This window comes from Phascolarctos cinereus, unplaced genomic scaffold, assembly GCF_003287225.1.
Source record: "Phascolarctos cinereus isolate Bilbo 61053 unplaced genomic scaffold, phaCin_HiC Scaffold_1;HRSCAF=81, whole genome shotgun sequence".
Classification (NCBI taxonomy): domain Eukaryota; kingdom Metazoa; phylum Chordata; class Mammalia; order Diprotodontia; family Phascolarctidae; genus Phascolarctos; species Phascolarctos cinereus.
Window position 1 is genome coordinate 211,351,371 of NW_027555514.1, and position 25,758 is coordinate 211,377,128.

At 42.3% G+C, this 25,758-nt stretch overlaps 1 protein-coding gene across 1 annotated transcript; it reads right to left on the reverse strand.

Annotated features, from left to right (window-relative positions):
* Positions 1-297: 297 nt before the first annotated feature.
* On the reverse strand, positions 298-24,171 carry FAM186B (family with sequence similarity 186 member B). Its single transcript, XM_020966047.2, has 8 exons — positions 23,659-24,171; positions 22,688-22,913; positions 22,011-22,193; positions 19,732-21,415; positions 18,822-19,014; positions 5,824-6,011; positions 4,868-5,053; positions 298-2,806 (listed from the first exon to the last, which is right to left on the reverse strand). Exons 1-8 carry the CDS (start codon positions 23,773-23,775, stop codon positions 2,716-2,718), a joined length of 2,868 nt encoding a protein of 955 aa, XP_020821706.1. The 5' UTR covers positions 23,776-24,171; the 3' UTR covers positions 298-2,715.
* Between the last annotated feature and the right edge of the window lie 1,587 nt (positions 24,172-25,758).

Here is a 25,758-nt window from a genome sequence, read left to right on the forward strand (position 1 = left end):
TATGAATGAATGCTTGATGATGATAAGAGCAGGAATAGGGAAAGGTGAGAAGAGTGGAAGAAGGGACCTCTTAGATACATCACTAAGGTAGAAATAGAGAAGGGGGGGGAGAAAAAGATGGGTATGGAGCGAAAAAGGGAAGGAAAAGGCAATGAGGTCAGCTAGTCAACAGGTAAGTATTTAATCTGATTCAACAAGCATTTTTTAAAATCAGTTTTATTGGTACCTTTTGTTTTTACAAAACAGTCAGTTCTGGAAATAATCCCCCCCTCTTCATCCCCTCCAGATTGAGCTTTCCCTTATAACAAAGAAAAACATGCAAAAATATCAATCCTAGTGGCCATGCCTGGCAGTATATACAACATATACAAAACAATTCACAATCCCCCAAATCCTTCTCCCTACCTCATTTCCCAAGTTCACAATTTTGGGGTCATCTTCGACTCATCGCTCTCACCCACATCATACTGGATCAAATGCCAATCTTGTCAAGTCTACCCCCCCCCCGTTTTGCTCATGTCCAAATCCCTCTTTCCATCAACACTGCTACCACCCTAATTTATGCCCTTATTACCTCTGGCCTAGACGACTTCAATAGCTTCTTAATTGATCTTTCTACTTTTGGGAAGACCAACACTGCCCTCTCCAAGCCATCTTCCACAGAGCTTCCCTGCACCTGGAACTCTGGTGGCTGGCTACCTCTTACTTCTGGCATAAACCCATTTTTTTTTTCAGGCTGATTACACACTGTTCTCCTTCCTGCATTTTATGTTCCAGCCAAGTTGGTCTATTTGCTATCCTCTCACTCCCACCCTCCTGCATATTAAAATTCCATCTTCTGGCTTTGCATAGGCTGTCTCCACATGCCCCTTTGCCAAATAGAATGCCGAGCTTTCTTCAAAACTCAACTTCATTGTTGTTGTTGAGTCATGTCCTACTCTTCATATTCCTGTTTGGGGATTTGCTTGGCAAAGATATTGCAGTGGTTTGCCATTTCCATCTCCAGCTCATTCTACAGTTGAGGAAACTGAGGCAAAGAGGCTTAAGTGACTCACCCAGGGTCACACAACTAGTAAGTGTCTGAGGCTGGATTTTTCGAACTCAGGTCTCCCTGACTGCAAGCCTGGCACCCTAGCTGCCCCAAACTCAGCTTACTTAAGTATAATTTCTACCGAAAGCCTTTCCTGATCTCCCCATTTCCTAGCCCTCCCTTGCATGTACATATTTTGTATTTACTTCTTCACATAGATGTTGTTTCTCCTGAACAGAATGTAACTTCATTGAGATCGGACATTGGTTCCTTTATTATTATTATTATTATTATTATTATTATTATTATTATTATTCCCAGCACTTAGCATAGTGACTAGCAGGTGCTTAATAAATGCTTGTTGAATGAATGAATAAACATTCTACCCTAGCAGTTGCCTGCCTCCCTGCCAAGAGGACCGTTATTGATGTTTCAGTTACTCAGAATTCAGCCTCCTTTTAGGGATCTTTTTTTGTTTACATTTAGATCAGCAGTTATTAAGCACCTATCCCATGCAGTGCCCTGTAATGTGTTGGGGAGACTCAAAGATAAAGGGGCTCCTGGAAGAGCTAGGTAGGACATGTACACATTTGTTTACAGAGCACTATAACTAGGCACTGACATTTTCAGGAAAGAAGTAGGCAGGAGGAACCCTGAGAATTGGCACCGTGTGTTTATTGTGAGGAGCCGTAGATTTGGAATGAGAAGAGCTGGGTTTTGAATTCCTTTTCTGGATCTGTTTCTCTGACTTCCCTTCCGGCTCTAAATTCTGTGAGTTTATGAGTCCATGGGGGCACTTTAAATCAAACATATAATAAAGTATACAAAGCTACATACAAACCGAGACTACAAGACTGGGGGCATGAAAAGGGAAGTATTGAGCAAAATGAGCAGGGCCAGGCTTACTCATGGTAGAATTTAAGCTAGATTTTGCAGGAAGTAGGGGTAGAAAGATAAGGATATCTAGAACCAGAAAAGGTAAGTTGTTTCTAGGAAACCTTCCTGGACTGATCAGACAATTGCTGCTGATACTCTTTCCCTGATCCAACCCCATTCAGACTTGGAAGTCACACAACTATACCCTTAGCATATCTCCTGTTCTTTTTCCTAATGAAAAATTTGCCCTTACCCTCCACCTCATTATACTTCATCTGATGTGGATTTGCTAGTAATATTTTACTGCCTATGTATTGGTGGGCCACTACTTTTATTTTAAATGTTCGAGTCATTCATTCATCTAGCTTTTAAACAAATATTGATTAAAGCACTTTAGGCAGAGATATCCCATGAAGGTTCTATGTTTATGTCCTCTCCTTATATAATTACCCTTGCTTTAGATCATATCAATCATAATAGTGTGAATTCTCAGAAGATGGAAACATCATTTGGGTACTTCCCCTTAGACAATTCCTAGCCCAGTGCCACTTATTGACATTTACTAAAGGCTTTGTATTGGTCATGAGGCAGTTATAATAGTCACAGCCTTTGTTTTTAAAATTTAGTTGGGGGAAATGTGGGCATCAGTGAAGAGATGAAGAAAATAACAGAAGTCCGTTTTATTCATTAAGCACGTACAGATGAGGTTTGTAGAAGCTAGCGGATCAGAGTGGATGGGGCAGAGGTGGAGAAGGAAGAGGCATCTCTCAGACGTTGTCCAATATCTCTATCTATATTCCTTTCTTAGCTCAGATTTCAGCCATTGATTCAGTTGACTCCTCATGAATGAATTCATTGTCTCTGTCAATGGTGGATATTCTTTTGAAAATGCTTGGTGATCTGAAAGAGTAAATACAGCTTCCAAAAAGGCCTTGGAGAGGTCTGCTCAGAGACAACATGGTGTGCTTTAAAAAAAAAAAAAAGAGCTCTCTGTTGCCCATCTGACCCTTTCTGACCAACCTCCCTGGGAGTCAGGTTCACAGCTGCAGTCCTATTTGGCCTGGACATGAAACCTAACCTGCATTCCTGCCAAATGCCTTATCTGTAGCTTCTCTACCTTGTTGACAGCAGCTTCCTGCGGTTACTGTGCTGACCAGTGATTCCCCAAGTTATCAAAAGTAGGCGGGGAGCCTGAAGAGAAGGAGTGTGGCAAAGAGGTCCGATAAATGAAAGAGGAAGGAGCGGGGAGGAAGGTTGAAACGGAGTGGGAGGCACAGAGCACATGAGTGGAGGTGGACAAGAGAATGGATGCTCTCCTACTCAGTTTTACCTTCTTCCTCTTACTTATTCATTCACCCAATCTTTTTCCCACAGTTCTCCTCTGGTTTCCTACCTACTAGAATTTTTTAATCTATAGATTTGTGCATTGATGACTACTTGTGCACAAGCCCGTATGTAAGCTATGACTCTCACCCTCTTATGTATCAGTCTTGAAATGTGGTAAGCTTGCTGCTATCTATGACTCTGTCCATATGGGTGCGGCAGCAGAGCAAGAAATAAAGCATAGCCTGCCATATGTGGGATGATTTGAGGAGCACCAAAAGGTTCCTCTGCCAGGCATTCTCTCATCATTAGGCATCACACTCCTTTGACCAATGGTATTCCTTCCCTGTTCAATTACAACGGCTACGTAGGGGCAACATTAACTCAGTAGCACCCATTGACTCAGATTAGTTTATCAAATTAACTAAGTGAGAATCCACTACAGGGTTAGGTGGGAGGAAATGAGACACAGGGCAGGTTTTGATGGGAAAGTCGGGATAGCTTATCGTCATTCTTCTCCAAGGGCTGACCCAGGTGGGATACAAACCAGGTGCTTTAGTTGGGGTAAGGAGGTAGTGGGGAAGGGCTGTTGAGCAGTTGGAGATGCAGCTCTGAGGGTGGAGGAAGGGAGGTCAACAGCAGAGGAAGGAAGCATCATCTGTTGCACGATTTTTTTTTAGAATGGCCTAATGAGGATTATGTATATCTGTGAGTATATGGATATCTGAGATCACTGATTTGTGAATGTATGATTGGGGTATGTGATGCCAGACTGGGACTCAGTCAAATGAAGATATGATAGCTTATGTTTAAACAGCTTGGAGTTCTCAAAAAAAAAAAAAGTGACATAAAAAGTTGGGGTTGAAAGAAGACCAGTTTTTCCATTGGGAAAAATGAAAAGACCTCACAGAACCCAGGCTAGGAAGAGAGAAGCCATTGACAAACCTAAACCCTACTCTCTCCCCAGTATTTCCCAGCAGCTCCTTCTAGAAACAACAAGGAAACTGAAGCCCTTGAGATAGCAGAGGTCCACCCCTCAGATGTACTGGGTTGTTTATAACCTCACTATGCTGTCTGGAGTGTATAGAGGGTCAATCTGAGAGTCAGATATAGCTGGGCTCATGGCCTGTCTCTGACACATACTAGCTGTGTCATCCTGGGCAAGTACCTTAATTTCTCACTGCTCAAGACAACTCTCTTAAGACAAGAAGTGACAGGTAAGTTGCCAATGTGCTCTGCTGGAGGCAGTTTCACACTATGATGAAATCACAGGTCCAGACTAGGTCTAGGCTATATCATCCTCCTTTGCCCAACACATCCTTCCCCTCCACCCAAGCTCTATCAGATGTAATTAAGCAAGTATAAAGGGTTAAAAAAAATTATATTGTGAATTGCACAAATGCTGAAGCCAAAGGTTATGTTTATGCCATTCTAAAGACCTAAAATAGGCACAGAAAAGACCTATTTCACATTCAGATGAATAAATAGCTGGCAAATGGAAACCAGCATCAACTCTATTCTAATCGAATGAGTTAAGAAAGGTTTAAAGAAAAAAAAAATTTTATGGAATTGCTGCATTCTGGCTCTTGCTCTTTGTCATGCTGACCACTCTTAGCCCTCAAAACCCCCAAGTCTCACCTTGTTTTTAGGGATTTCAGGCATTTGTGGCAGGAGGAATGAGCATCTAATTCCACTATCCGAGGAAAATCTGGGTGCCCACCAATCTGGGACCAGATGATACCTGCAGGGGTCTTCTTTTTCACTGAATAACTGGAGGTAGACAGATCAGCCTTCCAGATAGCCTCTATCTCATTCCCCCTTTCTCTAAGAGAATAAGAGAGATGAAGTTAGAAGCAATATTCTCTTCTACCCTGGGTCTTATTTCCCCTCCCAGCCAAGGACTGTCACCCCCACTTGCCCTTCTCCACACCTCTCCTTCCCCAGCTCTACGCCTATGATTGGAGAAGAAGAGATCCACTCAGTTTTTCCCAGGGTGGGTCTTGCTTAGTTCTGGGAAGGTTCGAGAAACAGGGACTGAACAGGAGGTAGGATGTGAACCCAGATACTATATTCCTGACCTCATGGGAGCTGAGAGACCCTGAGATGGTCACACAATGGCCCCACACTATGTGGCAGTCAGGGGACCAGTTTTATCTATGTAAGGGCTTACTTATAGAAGCCTCTATTGGCATGTCTGCTTCCAAAGTGGGGAGAATTGGATCATTTACCTAAATGAATGAAAGGTGGGTGCTAGGTGTTTGAACAGAAACGTTTGCAAATATATCAGCTGTTGATTCTAAAGTGGAGTGGAATCTGACATCCAAAGCGTTCCTCTCTCATTCTGATAGCCTGAAATGTACTCAAGGTCATGCTCAGATCTCAATTCAGAACACCTACCCATACATACTCTCTTCTCAACCCTGATAGCAACTTGGAACCATTCTCAGTGGAGGTGAGAAGAAACCACTCACACATTAATGAGGGCTAACTTAGAGCCTCTATCTCCAGAGAAAACCTTTGGTCCCTAAGACTTATTTCATCCCAGGGCCTCCATCTTCCAGTCTAACCGTCCTGGCAACAATGGTTCCACCTACCGAACAATCTTCAGGACTTCAGGACGCTCTTGATGCTGAGCCATCAGGGACTGTTTGGGCTGCGATCCCCTAGCCCCGGTAAAATAAATGTATTTCTTTGGTGCTGCCACCGTTGCTATTTTTTTCTGTTTCTCTGGGCTGGCTATGAGAACTGGAATGCTCAGGTTCAGGCCCCATTCCCCTCGGAGCTAAAGGAACAAGGCAGAGACAGGCTTTCAGGAGACGGGAAGGGCAGAAAGTATAGCAACTTTCTCCTCAAGGGCATTGACATTATTTAGGGCCTAACATAAAAAGATTGCATATTAAGGAATTAAGATCTACGTGCAGTTGTAGACAGGGAAGCGTAAGAATCAATAAATAATTGTCAAATATTGAGGGCCTACTATATGCCCAAAACTGAGTTAGGTTTGTGGATATAGAGTAGGAGGGGGAACCCTTAGAGAACAATTCATGAGCCCCGCTCCTCTAAACCAAGCCCCTGGGTTAATAATGTGGGGATAAATTGCAGAGTATTAAGGCTTGTACTTAGAGGTATGCTTCTGTACCATGGTGTAATTGATGTCAGCACTTCTAAGGCAGAAAGTAAATTACTCAGAATTCAATCCAACCAGTACCTTTTTTGAGTGCTGAGAATAAGTGATCAGTACTGAGTCAGGTGCTGTGGGAGATACAAGTGTTGTGCAAAGGAGTCCAAAATCATGGGTTGGAGTCCTACTTCTATCACTAGCTGGGTCACCTTGAACACGTCTATCTTTCCGAGTCTCAGTTTCATCAATTATAAAATAGAGCTGATAATGTTCGTCCTTCCTATGTCACAAGATAGTTGTGAGAATCAAATAAATTAATTGATGTAAAGGGCTTTGTTTCCATAAAGCAGCACATAAATACAAGCCATTATAATAACAGAATAATGCTACCTGTGCTCTGGATTCGAGGCCCTTTCAGTGGTGCTCTCCTTTTACCAAAAGAGATGCTACCCTGGATCTCCACTTCTCTCTAAAAGGCCAGGTCTTTAAACTATTAAACTGGGGTTACTCACAAAGTAACACCCAAAATTTCCACATCCAATTAGTCTGCCTTACCTGCTTAGAAGATCAGATTGTAGGATTCAAATTTGGCTTTGCCTTCAAGGCAATCTCTAGACTCGGCCAGGAAATAATCTTGCTTTGAGGGAAACCATTAGTTGGGTAAAAATCTTAGAAGTTTCTCTGATAAATGTATCATTTTAAGATATAAAAGGAGATGATTCAAATTTATGATAAGGAGAATCATTTCTCCACTAGACAGATAATCAAAGGATATGTATAGGCAATTGACAAAGAATGAAATTCAACCTATCAACAACAATATAAAAATGCTCCTAAAACTAATGATTTTAGAAACACAAATTAAACTAACTCTTGAGGTTCCAACTCATACCCATCATATTGGCAAAGATGATGAAAAAAGAAAATGGCAAATGTTGGAAGGGCTATGGGAAAAACATGTACATTAATATCCCATTGGTGAAGTTAATAACTTGTCCAGCCACTCTAAAAAGCAATTTTGAACCATGTCCCCAAAGACATTAATTTGTGTATATGTATTCTTTGGACTAGCAATGCCACTACTAGGCTTATAGCTTCAAAGAACTCAAAGAAAGAGGAAAAGAACTGCATATATATGTATTTGTATATACATTTGTAGCAGTTCTTTTGTGGTGGCAAAGAACTGTAACCTAAAAGAGTTCTCATAAATAGAGGAATCAATGAAAAAATATAGTATATGAATGTAATGAAGTATTACTATTCTATAAGAAATGATAAAAGGGACTATTTCAGAGGAACCTGGCAAGACCTGTATGAAATGATGTAGCATGAAGTGATAAGAATCAAGAGGAAAAAATTATACAATAATAACATTATAAAGACAAATAGCTTTGAGAGACTTGAGAATCGTAATCAATACAGTGACCAACCGTGACTCCAGAGCCCCAATAATAAAGCATGCCATTCACCTCCTGACAGAGGGGCAAGTGACTCAAGATACAGAATGAGACACATTTTTTAACATGGCCAATGTGGGACTTTGTTTTGCTTGGCTATTTGTTGCAATGGTTTTGCTTTTCTTTTCTTTTTTCTTTTTTTTTCAGTGAAGATAGGGCAGTGGGAAGGAAAGGGATAGAGTTCTTTCCACCATTCCCAAAATGGGAAGAGAACAGAAGGAAGAGCAGAAGGAATCATGGACAAGCAGGATGGTTTGAAAGTTACATGTTAGGGTAGCTAAGTGGGTAGAGCTCTGGCCTTGGAGTCAGAAGGACTTGAGTTCAAATCTGGCCACAGACTCTTGTGACTTACTAGCTATGTGACCCTGGACAAGTAACTTAACCCCAATTGCTTCACCAAAAAACAAAAAGTTACATGTTGAATTTACTATATACTTTAAAAGAAAAGCAAAGAACACAAGTCATTCCCCAATTGATAAATGGTTAAAGGATATGAACAGGTAGTTTTCAGATGAAGAAATCAAAGCTATCTATAGTCATATAAAAATACTCTAAATCCCTATTGATTAGAAAAATGCAAATTAGAACAACTTTGAGGTACCACCTCACACCTATAGATTAGCTAATATGACAGAAAAGGAAAATGATAAATGTTAGAAGGGATGTGGAAAAATTGGGACACTAATGCACTATTGGTGGAGTTGTGAATTGACCCAACCATTATGGAGAGCAATTTGGAATTATGCCCAAAAGTCTATAAAACTATAATTTTGATCCAGCAATACCACTACTAAGTCTATATCCCAAAGAGATCAAAGAAAAAGGGAAAAGACCCATACGTACAAATATTTATAGCAGTGGTGGCAAAGAATTGGAAACTGAGGAGATACTCATTAATTGAGAAATGATTAAACAAGTTGTGGTATATAATTGTGATGGAATACTATTGTGCTACAAGAAATGATGAGCAGGATGGTTTCAGAAAAACCTGGGCAGACATACATGAACTGATGCAAAGCGAAGTGAGCAGAACAGTCACGGTGACATTGTATGATGATCAACTACGAATGACTTAGCTTATTCTCAGCAACACAATGATCCACAACAATTCCAAAGAATTCATGATGAAAAATGCTATCCACATCTAGAGAAAGAACTAATGGAGTCTGAATGCAAATCAAAGCACATTGTTTTCACTTTTTTTTCTTTTGGTCTGTTTCTTCTCCAAAAACATGACTGATATGGAAATACATTTTCCATGATTGCACATATGTAACCTATATCAAATATCCATCTTAAGGAGGAGGGAGGTGAGGGCAAAAAGGAGAAAATTTGGAACTCAAACATTTTTTAAAATGAATGTTAAAATTTGTCCTTTATGTAATTGGAAAAAAATATTATTTAAAAAAGAAAAGAAAAAAGCAAGCTCTATGTGTAAAGGTTTGCAGTTTCCTCTACAATTCCCTTTCTGTTCTACAACATATATGGAAATTCTCATTTTATTTGGTGTTTGTTGGGTTTGGGGAGGAAGTGGGGAGAAAATGGAGGGGGAAAATACTATATTCTTTCTTTGACTAGGAGACTAGATTCTGGGACCATTATTCCATCCTCTTCTCTACAGGAGATTGAGGTTTAGAAACATCGTCCATGAATTTGTCCATGAATTGTCCATTGTCCATGAATTCCCCTCTTGGGCCAAGTGGACAAGCACATGTTTGGTTCTTCCGTGTTCTTCTTCAGAAAAATCTAGCATTACCCTGGATTCTGCCATCTCTTGAACTAGGAAAGTCCACCAGCAGGAGCTTTCTTTTGGAGCAAAAAAAGCCATGAGCCAGGGCAGGAAACTCCCTTCTACCCTGGGCAGCCATTATCAACCGATAATGAGGGGTAGAGTCTGGGCAGAAGGTCATGCTTGTCTTTCTTCCCTCTCCCCCATTCTCCTGTACTCAGGTCCATCCTCAAGTAGAAAAGTTGAAAAGGGAGAAAAGGGAAAAGAAAAAAGAGAAAAAGGTAATCTGGTTCTCTTTTGTCATTCTCTTTCACAGGCCAGCAATTGAGCACCAGAGTCATTTTCTTGAGTCCCAACCTGCCAATCATCTTGGGAGCAGCCCAGTAGCTGCAAATGAATCAGGAAGGGTCTCTCAACAAGGGATCATTGGGCATGTCCACCTTCTGCATGGGGAGCTAGCCATCAGATACCCCCAAAGGATTACCCCCTTGGGAAGTTTATCAAGTTGATGTATTGAAAGTCTCCCCTGATCAGCATCCTTACATAAACAATTGCAATGCAGTCAAGCAGTTTGGTAAGTACCCTCACTGGGAATGCAGAATTCCCCTAGTCTCATTCTAACCTTATGGTCACTGGGCCCCAGGTTCCCCAAATCTGACAAAGGCATGACAATAATTTAATCAGGAGCACAGTGACTAAATGAACTTATGCCAGAACTCTCCTGGGATCTAATCCCATATGAGAGTTTTTACAGACTGGGAATAGCTTCCCAATCAATTTAGAGGAAAAAAGTGCCAACCAGGCTGGGCATCACTAGTGCCAAGAGCTTTTGAGTACTTCTACCTTTAGCCTCAGGCTTATGGGTCCATCATTTCAAGTACTCTCAGGATTTTGGTACCTGAACTACACTTTCAGTGTACTCATTTGTACACATATGTTGTAGGCTTGATATTTTCCATTGTAAACAAATACACATTGCTTGTCCTGAATGAGGAAAGGAATAAGCATTTATTAAGCACCAAACACTTATTAAGCACCTATTACATGCAAGGCACTGTGCTAAGTACTTTAAAATATTATCTCATAAAAATAAAATAAAATAAAATATTATCTCATTTAAGATATTATCCCATTTGAGCCTCACAACAACCTTGGGAGGTAGGTACTATTATTACTCCATTTTACAGTTAAAGAAACTGAGGCAGATAGAGATTAATGACTTGCCTAGTGAGGATTTGAACTCGGGTCTTCCTGGCTCTGGGCCCAGTGCTCTATTCGCTGCATCACCTAGACGTCAGGGACTGTTTAATTTTTTGTCTTTTGCCTTTGTCACATCTTTTCTCTTTTCTCTTTGTGCACCTGGCACTGTACCTGTAGTACATAGTAGGTGCTTAATAAATAGATGACGGTTGGGGCAGCTAGGTGGCACAGTGAATAGAGCACCGGCCCTGGATTCAGGAGGACCTGAGCTCAAATCTGGCCTCAGACACATAACACTTACTAGCTGTGTGACCCTGGGCAAGTCACTTAACCCTATTGCCTGGCCAAAAACAGAAACAAAAAATAAATAAATAGATAGATGACGGTGATGATGAAATGAAGAGAGAGAAATCTCTGCCCACCCCTCAAAAAGAGACTGATTTCCTCTCAGGAGTTAGGTTCTTCTTCCATGGCTGGCTCTCTCTCTCTCTCTCTCTTTTTTTTTTTTTTTGTCTAGGCAGTGAGGTTAAGTGACTTGCCCAGAGTCACACAGCTAGTAAGTGTCAAGTGTCTGAGACCAGATTTGAACTCAGGTCCTCTTGACTTTAGGGCTGGTGCTCTATCCACTGTATCACCTAGCTGCCCCTTATAGTTAGCTCTCTTCTCCTAGAACTCATATTCCTAGTGGCTGTCCCTAGCATTGACTGACTTCCCTTTAAAGAAAGATACTGTAAACACTTCATCTGAAACCTTTATACCTTGTCTCTGTGGCATTCCATAATTACATCAGCTGGGCTGGAGGAAAATCAGGAGTCTCCTGATCATCTCTATATGTCCACTATAAGTGCTTAATAATCTCTTGTTAAATGGTTAATTAATTATATGATCTGGGTCATTTTATATATGTTCAGTATATTCCATCTGCAGGAAGTGCCCTCATTTAATCTCGCTCTATTGATATCCCACTGGTCCTTTAAGGCCCTGCTCAAATGAAATCTCTTACAGGAAGTTTTCCTTGATGGGACATCTATTCTCTGGCCCTGCTCTCTCAGGCCCAGGCCACTAGTCATCCCTCAAGGTTTCATGGGTTTCTCTCTTCTATAATGCCATTGGTTTGAATCCCCTACTAATTGAGCTCCTTCCATCATTAGCAGACTAGAACCCCAGGTCCATTTAACTGCTTAACATCAATAAGCTTTTACAAAAGGATATTTACTTCAAAGATATAGCATCTTTCCCCCTAAAAAGAACCTCAGGAGCAGACTCTCTTCAAATACCAGCTGAGTCTCTCAGGGAGTAGGCTTTCAACTTAGCTCAGTTCCTATATAGCACTGGTCCTGTCAAACATGTCCAGATGTGGTACATCTGCTGAATGAGCCCATATTTCAGCTACCTCTATTTGAATCATTTGAATGGACCATAGAATGTAGGAATTCAAGTAATGTATAATGACACTGGAAAAGTAGGATGCAGTCAGGTTGTGAAGGGCATTAAATTTCAACAGAAGTATCCATATTTTATCTTAGGAGTAATAGGGAGCCACTATGTTTACTGAAGTAGAAGGGGGTGACATGAGAACCCTGAAACATACAGGAAATCCAGTTCCAAATAGCCACTAGGACAAGCAGGCTAACTTGATAAAGAAAACAAACTCTGAAAGGTGCCAAAGAGATACAGGGTTCCCACATATGCGGTCAAATACTCCTGGCTTCTAGAACATCAGAAAAACTTTATCCTATGGATCTGCAGTGCATAGAGTAACTCAGATAAGCTGTCTATATGCTTGTCACCATGATGAAGGCAGTTTAGGTCTGCTTACAATTTTTTAAAAAAATTAACATGGATGAGTTCCCATAATATTCTGGTCACTAGTATTCTAAGGGTACAAAATCCATTCTTGTCATAATGAGTAGAGAAATACAATAGATATTATTAATAGTTAAACATGAAACCATGTAAGTTATTTCAGAGGAATTAATCTGACCTGTAAAGGAAAACATGCCAGAAAATTACCCAACTACAGTCTAAATAAAGAGCATTTTCCTCTTCAGAGAGTCTCGGATGGCTAATATCTCCAGTGGATTCTTCCAAGTGCATAAGAGACCCAAATACACCCCTGAAGAGGCCACAACAGTGTGGCACCCCCTCTGGGTTACTCTCTCAACTTACATTCCCAGCTTAACACTCACAGTTTGATTCTCCAGAGAGTAGCTGCTACCTCAGGTTGTCGGGGTAACTCTTTGGATCTATCTTCCTAACACTATAGCTCATGAGCCCCTATCAATGTGCTTCCCCTTGATAGTCAGCCAGTAGGAGCGGAGCCAAGATGGCAGAGTAAAAGCAGTGACTTGCTTGAGCTCTCCCCCCAAACCCCTCCAAATACCTGGGAAAAATAGCTCTAAACAAATTCTAAAGCAGCAGAACCCACAAAAAGACAGAGTGAAACAAATTTCCAGCCCAAGACAACCTGGTTGAATGGAAAGGTATATCTCGCCAGACTGGGAGAGGAGTGCAGTTCAACATGGGTGAGCAGAACTCAACGAACCTGGAGCAAGCCTCAGAGGACCAAATCATGGGTAGCTGTGGCAGTTTCCAGACTTCTCAACCCGTGAAGGCCAAAGACAACTTGGGTCAGTAGGAAAAGTCTGTGTCTGCAGTGGTGAGAGAGAAGCGTGCTTATGGATCCAGCCCCATTCCCCAAGCGTGGCCCCGCAGTGGTGGCTGCCTCCAGAGCTTCTGGCCCATAGACTGCAGGAGAATCAAGTAGCTGATCGGAGGGGGAGTGCAGGGATCTCTGTGCTGGTGCAGGATTCTCTTGCTTTGCCTGTGCTTGGATCTGGGTCACAGTTCTGGGTGGCGGTCCTGGGGCGAGGAGGAGCACTGGGGTGGCAGTGGGGAAGCAAATCCTCCACACAGTTCCAAGGCAGAAAAGAGGGCTTGTGGTCACTCATAGACCAGAGGACAGGCCAGGAGAGGAGGAAACACCTCACCCTCGTAGCATCTTGGAAGAACTGGAAATTTTCAGGTCCCTACAAGTATCTCTGAAGACAGCTGCACAAAACTCCCGAATCTTGGGACAGTACATTCTCTGTACGAGAAGCAGACTCCTACCATAACAAACTCAAGTAATTGGCTGGGATCATGAGCAAGCAGCGCAAAAAGAGTCAAACCATGGAATCTGTCTTTGGTAACAAAGAAGATCAAAACATAAAATCAGAAGAACACAGTCAAAGCTCCTACATCCAAAGCTTCCAAGAAAAATATGAATTGGTCCCAGGCCATGAAAGAGCTCAAAAAGGATTTTGAGAAGCAAGTCAGAGAAGTAGGGGAAAAACTGAGAATGATGCAAGAAAATCATGACAAACAAGTCAGCAGCTTGCTAAAGGAGACCCAGAAAAATACTGAAGAAAACAACACCTTAAAAAATAGCCTAAGCAAAAGAGGTCCAAAAAGCCAATGAGGAGAAGAATGCCCTAAAAAGCAAAATTGGCCAAATGGAAAAGGAAGTCCAAAAGCTTACTGAAGAAAATACTTCCTTAAAAATTAGAGTAGAGCAATTGGAAGCTAGTGACTTTATGAGAAATCAAGACACTGTAAAACAAATCCAAAAGAATGAAAAATTAGAAAACAATGTGAAATATCTCATTGGAAAAACAACTGACCTGGAAAATAGATCCAGGAGACAGAATTTAAAAATTATTGAACTCTCTGAAAGCCATGATCAAAAAAAGAGCCTAGACATCATCTTTCAAGAAATTATCAAGGAAAACTGCCCTGACATATTAGAACCAGAGGGCAAAATAGAAATTGAAAGAATCCACCGATCACCTCCTGGAAGAGATCCCCAAAGGAAAACTCCTAGGAATATTGTAGCCAAATTCCAGAGTTCCCAGGTCAAGGAGAAAATATTGCAAGCAGCCAGAAAGAAACAATTCAAGTATTGTGGAAACACAATCAGGATAACACAAGATTTAGCAGCTTCTACATTAAGGGACCACAGGGCTTGGAATATAATATTCCAGAGGGCAAAGGAGATAGGATTACAACCAAGAATCCCTTACCCAGCAAAACTGAACATGATACTTCAGGGGGGGAAATGGACAATCAGTGAAATAGAGGTCTTTTAAGCATTCTTGATGAAAAGATCAGAGCTGAACAGAAAATTTGACTTTCAGGTACAAGACTCAAAGAGAAACATAAAGAGGTAAACAGGAAAAAGAAATCATAAGAGACTTATTAAGGTTGAACTGTTTACATTCTGCATGGAAAGATAATATTTGTAACTCATGAGTCCTTTGTCAGTATTAGAGTAGTTGGAGGAAAAAAAATTATATGTATGTATAGATAGATAGGTATTTAGATAGATAGACAGACAGATAAATAAATAGAGGGCACATGGTGAGTTGAAGATGAAGGGGTAATATCTGGAGAATAAAATTAAGAGGTGAGAGAGGATTATACTGGGAGAGGAAGAAAGGGAGAGGTAGAATGGGGTGATTTATCTCACATAAAACAGACAAGAAAAGGCTTTTACAGTGGAGGGGAAACGGGGGGAAGGTGAGAGGGAATGAGTGAATCATATTCTCATCAGATTTGGCTTAAGGAGAGAATAACATACATACTCAATTGGGTATGGAAATCTGTCTTGCCCTTCAGAAAATGGAGGGGGGAGAAAGGGACAAGAGATCAGGAGGATGATAGAAGGGAGGGCAGATTGGGGGAAGGGGTAATCAGAAGCAAACACTTCTAGAGAGGGACAGGTAAAAGAGAGAATAGAATGGGGGTGGGATAGGATGAAGGGAAATATACTTAGTTTTTCACCACATGACTACTATGGAAGTGTTTTGCATGACTATACGTGTATAACCTGTATCGAGTTGCTTGCCTTCGCAGTGAGAGTGGGTAGGGAGGGAGGAAGGGAGAAAATTTGGAACCCCAAATTTTAAAAACAAAAGTTAAAAAAAATTGTTTTCACATGCAACTGGGAAATAAGATATATAGGAAATGGGGTATAGAAATCTATCCTGCCGGCAGGAAAATTGACGGGGAAGGGGATAAGAGAAGGGGGGGAAGATAAAAAGGAGGGCAGATTAGGGGTATTCAGAATGCATGCCATTTTGGGGTGAGGGGAGGGACGAGATGGGGAGAAAATTTAGAGCTCAAAATCTTGTGGAAGTGAATGTTGAAAACTAAAAATAAATTTAAAAAAAAAAACTAGTCAGCCAGTAGACACAATTAGCTATTAGCAAGTTATTTACTAAGACAGCATAGTAAGAATAGCAGATACAAAATATTTCCCTCCCCATAAAGTGAGGTGCATTCACAAATATGCATGGCATCCACATCCATGGAAATAGTAGGTTCAAACTCAAAGTGCAATGATAGGAATATATGTAGGAAACATATGTGGCAAAAGCAACTCACAACTCCTGGTACTGCAGAGCCTGGAAGACCTTCCTCTCTTTCTGAAGTCCTCATTATATGTTCACAGGGTTTGCTCTTCTCTATGGTCCTACTTTCAATTGCCAGTGGTCAGACTACTTGAAGCTGTTTCCTTTTTGAGTGACTCTATCTATACTGCCTGATATATGTCTCTGCTTGCTGCTAGATGTAGAGTTTCCTACTGATCCCATGGTTCCCCTTCAAAGCTATATGATTAATTGGGGTGGGGGGAGAGACATCTCACTCCACAACTTCTGTGAGTTTTATTTATTTATTTATTGTGAGGCAATTGGAATTAAGTGACTTGCCCAAGGTCATACAGCTAGTGAGTATCATGTATCCGAGGCCGGATTTGAACTCAGGTCCTCCTCACTCCAGGGCCACTGCACCTAGCTGCCCCTGCTGTAAGTTTTGATGCCTTGACTGACTTGAGCTCCTCAAGGCCTAACTATTTAAATCCTTTAGACACATGAGTAATTTGCGTTCTCAACCAATTGTGTTATTCCTTGCAACTCAGTCACAGAAGTACTTAGCCTCATAAAATTGTAATCATTCCCTAGAAAGGAGGGGTAGGAGGAAAAGGCAGATTTTGCCTCTCCCTAAACGGGGCCTGGACCCACATAGACTTCTGGGATTTTTGAGTTTGTAAGACCTTTTTAAGAACTAACAGATTTGGGCCAGATCTTGCCCATGGACTTCTGGGAATTTGAATTTTTGTTCATCCCTGGAGCCAGGAAATATCTTGTGGTTTTAGTACTGGGGTGGAACTTTGGGAGACCAGAAAAAAAAAAAGAGAAGAGGTCAAGAAAGAGTGAAGAGGAGAGGGGCATTTCCCTGCCTGGAAACAATTTCAATAATAGCAGCGCTAAGGCCTGAGCTGCTGAGAAGTCATTTCCCTTCTTAGGACACCAAGAGAGAGAGGTATGAAATCTGTTCCATATCATTGCAACTATACCACATGGGAAGTTCTAGTCAGGGCAGATGCCTTGCAGGGAATATGAAAGAACTGAAATATCTCTATCCATCTCCTCTCCCCTTCCACTTACTTATTCATTATCAAGCACTGGTTTGCAGTTGGTATATGCTAAGCTGTCCCTGTTACTGACTTTTGTTCTTTCTCTATATAAAAGTATGGTCAACCCATACAACCCAACGCAACAGATGTGTATTTCCTCGTCCAGCTCTGGTAGTTTTAGCCATATAAACTGAGAAAATCAAATCGACTCTATTCTGTAATTGATTTCATTTTGTGTAACTCCCTAAGTCATGAAAGAGGCTAGGGCTGGAAATAGAGATATGAGTGTCATCTGCATAATTAATCTAGGAGTCATTTGCATAATTTAATCCACAGGAGATGATGAGGTTGCCAAATGAGAGAATGTAGAGAAAAAAGAGGGCCCAGAACAAGAGCCTGGTGGTACATCATCATTTATTGGGCATGGTGTGGATGATGAATCATTCAAGGAGGCTAAGACAGAGTGATCAGACAGGTGAGGAGAACCAAGAGAGAAGAGAGTCATGAAAACCCAGAGAAGACAGAACATCCATGAAGAGAAGGTGTTCAACAGTGTTAAATTCTTGAGAAAGGTCAAGAAGGATCAACATCAAGAAAAGGCTGGTCAGATTTGACAATTAAGAGATTAATGGTAACCTTGGGGAGCACAATTTCTGTTTACTAATGAGATCAAAAACCAGATTGCAAAGGATTGAAAGTGAGAGGGGCAGCTAGGTGGTGCAGTGGATAGAGCACCGGCCCTGGATTCAAGAGGACCTGAGTTCAAATCAAGCCTCAGACACGTAATAATACTTACTAGCTGTGTGACCCTGGGCAAGTCACTTAACCCCATTGCCTAGACAAAAAAAAAAAGGAGAAAAAAAGAAAGTGAGAGTATGAGAGAGTTATTCAAATGTCCTTCTGAAGTCTGGGTAAACTATATCCACAGAATTCCTTTCAATTTTTAATACCCCTCTCAAAAAAGGAAATGGAGTTAATTTGGCATGATCTGTTTTTGATGAAACTATGCCAGCTTCTAAAATCATTCTTTCCTTTTCTAAACATTTTCTAACCATCTCCTTAGTGAGACATTGTAGAATTTTGTTTAGAATTGTTAAACTCTCTAGCCTAAAATTGGTGGACTTCCCCTTTTTTTGAAAAGTCAGATAACATTTGCTCTTCAATGGTCCTTCCCTCCTCTCATTCTCCATAACCTTTCAAAGATCACTGTGGCTTAGCACTAACCTCTTCCACTTCTTTATGGAATGTAATTTGCATGGGCCTGGTGACTTGAAGTTATCAGTGATAGTGAGGGGTTATCTTATTATTTCCTTACTTAGCTTGGATTTCAATTCTGTATTTGACACTGTTTTGTTTTGTCCTATACAGTTCCATTCAGACCAGTCCTTAAGAGGCATGGCCTTCAGTCCTCTCAACATCCTGGTAACTCTCTTCTGGATGTGATCCAATTTGTCAGTATCCTCCTTCTCCTGTAGCTCCCTTGGAGATCAAGTGGTTCTACCATCCCTCCTTATCCACCAGCTCTGGTCATTCCTCATTTTCCCAGCTCAATGTCTTCCTGGCCTCAGCATTACTTGACACTTCTTGCTCCTGGAGTTCCAGGGAGGCAACAGGAAATCAGAACCCACCTGGGAGAATAAGGATATCATTTGCTCCAGACAATCTCCTCGGTCCTTCTCCACAGCTTTCTGCTTTTCTGTCCAGGTCTGCAGCCTGCGGCTCTGGCACCTGTCTATTTTTTCTAGAAGGATATCAAAGTTTTGGGCATCATTGACATTCCCGGTTTTTCGGCTGGCTTCTATATGGTTGATTACATCCTGCCTGGGAAGAGAAAACAGGAAGGAGTTCAATGGATAGACGGGTTTCTTATAAGACTCAGCTCAAATCCCACCTTCTACAATCAGAGGCCTTTCCCACTGTTTTCCCCCCACCCTGGAGGGGGGAAGCTTAATGGAATGATAGAAAGAGAGGGAGTAGGAAAAGTGGGGACAATTTCCTAGGATTCCCTTGTAATTATTTTTAAAGTACTGCTTGTTTTTTTTAAAAGAAAAGAATTACAGGAAAAAAAGAAACCCTCCTGAAAGATGAACCCCACTTCCGCGCTGGCCCCCAGGCCAAATGCAAAGTTTTCCTGGTAGAGTTCCAAGGAGGATATGATAATGCCCCAAGGAAGTTAAAATTGGTTGCCCAGGGCAGGAACCCAGAGTAAATTCCTCTAAAGTCTGCTTGGATGTTTTGCATGACCTCACATGTACAATTGATATGATATTGCTTGCCTTCTCCATCAGTGGGAGAGGGGCCAGAGGGAAGGACAGAATTTGAAACAAAATTTCAAAAAAATGAATGCTAATGAATAAATGAATGAATGAAGTCTACTTGGGCATCCCCAGAGCCTTTCTCCAGGTCACACTCACTGCCTCTCTTCAGGGAGGCCTCTCAAGGCTGCCTATCTAATTAACTGCCTTCCTTGACTTCTCTCCCTTTCTCTGCAAAATCCTCTCCCCAGCTCAGCTCATGGAGCTGAGTAAGTACACCTACCTTATGCCCTGGAGCGTCCTAAAGGTGCTGTATTTCTGGATCAGGTACCTGAGCCTGGTGATGTCTGTGTGGAGTGCTTTAATGATCAACTTCCTGGCCAGGCTATGCAGGTAAGCAGGAAGGCCCAAGGTCTCAGCGGCCTCATTCAAAAGCACCAAGTTCACTCTCTGGCCCTGCACATCCACCCTGTACTTCTTCTCCTTCGGTGGAGAGGTCGGTCTTCCAGGAGTGCTGGCTTTACTGGGGAAGGGACAGGGAGAGGGTTTGACCGACATTCCAATGCAGGGGAAAGGCCCCAATTTCATGGATCCTTGATGGGCCCCCTGGCATCCAAAGGGACTGACGGAGGGCAGTTGGGGTTCATAGATCACAGGTGTTTGGAACCTCCCCCAAGATTGGCTTCGGCAGACCCTATTCACGGGGTTTGCTACTTCCTCCAGCTCCTTCCTCGAAGATGGGGGCCAGGACGTGTAAGTCTCCTTGCTCTGCTCATTTAGCTCCCTTCTCTGCTTCATTAGCCACCTGTGGTTAATATGCTCTTGCCTCTTCTTGTATAGCTCCTCCTCCAGCTTCCATTGCTGCTGTTTCTCTGCGTGGTCCCTTTCCAGTTGCTCCCACTTCTTCTGCTGCTCTTGCCACCGCTTCTCCTCCGCCTGCCATTTCTTCCTTCTTTCCTGCCAACGCCTCTCTTCCCCCGCTTGCTCTTCTTGTGGGAGGCCTGTCTTCTCTTCAAGAGGCATCTCAGCTGTCAAGTCTCCCTGGGTTTCTCTGGGTAAGTCTGAATCCTTCTCTTCATCAATCCAGACTACCACTTCTCTTTCTTCAGAAACTATGCAATCTTTGCCTTTGTAGCCCGCAGGTTTCAAGGCAGTGACCTTGTCCTTAGAGTCTATGGCATTTTCAACATGGATGCCCATGTTCTTAGAGTCTTCAGAGTGCAAGGTCATTTTTGGGAGTGGCTGCTTCAAGAAGGGTGTGCAGTCACTGCCTATATTGACATCCATGTCTTTTGTCTTGGTGTTTGGAAAGAGCTGAGCTGCTTCCTCCTCTTCCTCTTTTTCCTCCTCCTCCTCCAGGGATGATTGTCCCTTCATTTCCTCAAGCTTTTGCTCTGTTTCTGTCTCAAATACTTCTTCAGTCATGGGGAGGTTCATCTCTTCAGAGGCCTGAGATTTTAGGGGCCTAGAAACATACTCGGTGAAGTCTCTTCTGTCCCTGTCTCCTCCACCCATCTGCAACTGGTATTTCATGGATTCTTCTTCCAGGAGAAGTTGTTGGTATTTCTGCTCTGATGCTTGGACCCGAATCTCTAGAGCTTTCTTCATATCCTCAAGGACTTGAAGCTCCTTCTGGAAGAGGAGTTTTTGGTTGTTTATCTCTTTTGACATCTCTGCTTCTAGGACTTTATACTGGGTTTCCAGCTTGTGGTTTTCTTGAAACTGAAGGATCAAGGCCTGATTAAGGTTCTCTACCATGGTAGATATGTACTTGATAGCTTTGATTTCTCCCTTGTTGAATATGACAGAGTTCAAGAGTTCCTGAAGCATTGCCTGGACCTCACCTACCTTTGCATTTGTGGTATTTTTATCTTTAAGCATCTGCTCTGGGCTCAGAGGCTGAAGTGGGGAGGAAGATTTATGTAGAATCTTCTCCCTCCAGGCTTTCCAAAAATTGCCCTTAGGCCCTAAGGATAACAGAAAAATAAAAAAAAAATGAGTTCTTGCTGTGACCTAGAGTTAGCATAATTCCCTAGTATTTGTTTCAGCCCAATTTCCATCTAACTCTGTTGGGACTTTAGTCTAAATGAGAGTTGGGGCAAGATGGGGATCACTGTAGTCTGTCAGGAAGAAAACTCTGTTAAGCCTGGAGTCTTACAACTGGGAAGAGTCCTTCAGATTCCATAGGCATTTTGTGTGCTGATGGACATTCACTCCCTTTTACCTCCCCCTCCTCCACGCATTGAGAAAGCAAGGGGGGAAAAAACATTATCAACCCATCTTCTCTTTCCCTTGTTTTTCTTCTCTCTGTTCCCTTGCCTCCAGGGATAGCAACTGCATCTCCCAGGGGTATCCCACCCTGAAAACATGGGCTTTTCTCCATCTCTGATAGTTCTCTATACCTTAGAAAGAACCCCAGTTGAGCATCTATGGTCTTCTGGCCTGTCAATCACCACCAATTCAAACTAAACCAGAGAATCTTTAGCCTCCATCAGGATCAATGCCTCCTACCCTTCCCCTCTCTAACCCATCCCATCCAGTCCCAGGGCATGTAGGACTCACTTAGCTTTCTTTTCTTTTGCTCTTCAATCAGATTAGAACAAAGGGAAATCAAAGACTCGATGCCACCCTCTGTGGCAATGAGAGAAAGTGGCAGCACCCTCTCCATGACTTCCACCCATTCATCTTGTTTGTCACATTCCTTTTCATTTTCCTTAGGTTTGGTCTCATAGGACAAATTGTCACCTGAAGAAGAGGCAAAGGGTTAGGGACCTCCAGGCTCAGAATGGTCTATCATGTTAACAGAGCCAAGAGATGGACACTGGCAGCACAGTCCTATACACTGATGGTGGTGAGACTGTAGGATTCAAGGAATCCAGAATTCTATAAGATTTTAGTCCCTGGGGGAGGGAGTAAAGGGGAATACCAGACATCAGTAAGTGGGTGAGAGCTCTCTTGGGACACTAGCTTCATGTAATTGAACCCCTATACAAGAATAATGGGATTCCATCCTTAAAACGCTAGGGTCTAAGGGTGGAGAACCTGCAGCCTCAAGGCCACATGTGGTCCTCTAGGCCCTCAAGTATGACCTTTTGACTGAATCCAAACTTCACAGAACAAATCTCTTTAATAAAAGGATTTGTTCTGTAAAACTTGGACTCAGTCAAAAGGCCGTACCCAAGGACCTCAAAGGCCACAGATTCCCCACCCCTGCAGAACCACCTAAAGCAGTACCTTACCCCATTCACTCATCCAGTTGAGGATTTCATAGAGGTTCCTCTCCTTTGTCTCAGCAGCCTTTGAGAAGGAGGCTATTTTCTCCAGCAAGACGAACCTCTTCTTGCCCTTCTCTTGTTCCCCTTGATAGTTTTTCCTCTCCTTCAGATCTGATCCTAAATCTTCTTGGAAGCGATTGATGACACCATTGACATTGCCCAAGATGTCAGAGAGCTCAATAGAAATGTCCTATAGGCCAAGGCAGGAAGGGAGAGGATTCACACTGGGATTCACAACAACCAAGTCTTCAGCACTTGGGGTTGGTGTGGGGCTCTGGATGCCTCTCCTCCCAGGATCTCTGAGGGAATGAATGATTAGAAACTCATTTCCTTTTGGGGAAAATGAGGCCCTAGGAGCACCCCCCTCCCATATTCTGAGCACTGTCAGGAAAGATCCCAGAAGCTCTGCCTATAAGTTTATGTTTTACTCTGATCTGAATCAGCTTAGAGAATCCCGTACAAGAAACTGAAATAGACATAATACATGACCAGGATTCTGTGCCCCTCCTGCCCTCCATGAAAATCCATGAAAATCATTCATTAAAATCATTTTGTAGTCCTGGATCTTTGCCTCAGTGTCTCAGCCCCTCCTTCAGTCTTTATTCCCCCTTCTCAGTCCTCTTCCTAAGACTATCTCAGACCTCGTCCCACACCTATGTATCCGCTCCTCTCATCTCAGGAGGCCAGTTTGGTTCTACCTTATCCTCTGTGGGATAAATCTGGGAAAGGTATCTACTCTGGCTGGACCTTCCTATGTCCTGCATAGGTGTTTAGGTCATGCCCAAGATTTACCCCAAGGGTTCAGATCTAGGATCTCTGGATCTACCCCAGCAAGCCACCCCCAGCCCACATGTCAGACCCTGGGGTCACCCCTAACCTATGTCATGTGATGGAATCAATGGTTTCTTTCCATCTTCCTACTTCATGGCACTCACCTCTTGGGCTCGCTTCAGCTGGGCTGCTTCAATCTTTGAGATGATTGCCTTCACAGTTGAAGGTGTCACCAGCTGGTGACACCTAGTAAGGTCTCTCCCAAAGGAACTTTCTGTCATGGTGATGATTTAGATCTCAGGGAAGAAGAACCTGGAAACCTCGCTTATGTAAATGAATACACAAACAAACCAAAAAAAAAAAAGTACTACCAGTGGTAGGTTCTGTAGGAACATTCAAAAAAATCCTCTTTGCTCTGCTGCAGTTTCTCCTGTAACTGCCAGATATAGGGTTCCATTTATCTCAGAGTTCTCAGAACTGGCCCTCAGACCCAGGGTGACATCATCAGTTTTGTAGGGTGCTGACTCTAGCTAGCTAGCTAGCTATCTCTCTGACACTCATGTGCCTCATTTTGAGAAACACAGGGTAAGTGCTTTACTTATTAATTGAACTGGGGAAGGGGCTAGAATCTCCCAAACTTTAAAAGCTCACAAAGTCACAGCCTAGTCTGTTCTGTCTCTAACACTCCTTCACCTAATCAGTCAATTTCATTAAAATGTATTAAGTACCTAGTATGTGCCAGGTACTGTGCTTACTGCTGAGAACACAAATATGAAAAAAGGATAGTCCATATCCTTAAGTATCTTAAAATTTAATGGGGGAAGACAAAATACAAAAGAGCTGAAAGGAGGGGTGGGGGAAGGCACCCTCAAAGGAACATGATGGAGTCTAAAGAGTGCAGTCAGGGGGTCAGCTAGGTGGCTCGGTAGATGGAGCACTGGCCGTGGAGTCAGGAGGTCCTGAGTTCAAATCTGGCCTCAGACCAAACACTTGACACTTACTAGTTGTGTGACCCTAGGCAAGTCACTTAACCCCAACTGCCTTAAAAAAAAAAAGAGTGCAGTCAAGTAGGAAATGAAGAGATGGCTAGCCTGGGAGCCCTTTGTAGTCTTGGATCTTTTCCTCAGTGACTCAGCTCCTTCTTCTGTCTTCATTCCCCCTTCTCAGTCCTCTTCCTAAGAATATCTCAGACCTTGTCCCACACCTGTATATCTGCTTCTAGGAGGCTTTGGAAAGGACTCCTGTAGAAGGTGAGATTTTAGCTGAGATGTGAAGGAAGCCAGGAGACAGAGATGAGGCAGGGGAGAGAATTCAAGCCATGGAAGACAGCCGGTGAAAATGCACAGTCAGGAGGATGGAGTGTCTTGTGAACAGAACAGGAGGGAGGCCAGTGTCCCTGAATCATGTGTAGGTGGGGGGAAATAAGGTATAAAAAACCTGGAAAACAGAAAAGGGCCAGGTGGTGACAGGCTTTAAAAGACAAACAGAATTTTATATCTGTTCCTGGAGGTGATAAGTAGTCACTGGAGTTTATTGAATAAGGGAATGATATGGTCAGACTTGCCCTTTGGGAAGATAAATTTGACAGATGAATGGAGAGAGACTGGAATGGGGAGATGTGGTAGCTGAAAGATGAAATGACTGAGGAAATAAAGGTTCGAGCTTCTGAGCGTATGGATGTATTAAGCAGTGCATGCCAATTGCCTAACAAATCAGGATCAATTGCCTCCCTCAGTTGTGGCACTGACCCAAAATACAGGGGGAGACAGAGTTTTACGCATTAAAAAACAATCAAATAAGGCCAATTAATTAAAAGAAAACAATTAATGAGGCTACAAAATTAGGTAATCTGATTTCTTGGAAAGGTACAAAGAGTTGGGTTTTTTTTTTTTTACAATTATACATCTAAAAAACCAACCCATATATCTTATCTGATACTGTATTGGTCAATCAGTTGTTTCACCACATTCCTTTGATTGTTTACAATCTTATGGGGGGAGTGGGATACCTCTTTTTCTGATTTCAGGGAATTTTACCTCTTCACTCTTCTCCCAACTTGGAAAGTCCCTAATCTTTCCACCAATTAGAAATCAGATTACTTAATTTTGTAGCTTCATTAGTTGTTTTCTTTTAATTAATTGGTCTTATTTGATTAATTTTTTAAATATACAAAAATCTGACTCCTCCTATTATTAGCTAAGGAAGGTGACTGGTCCTGATTTTTTGGGCAATTGGCATGCATTGTTAACAAATCTACATGCTCA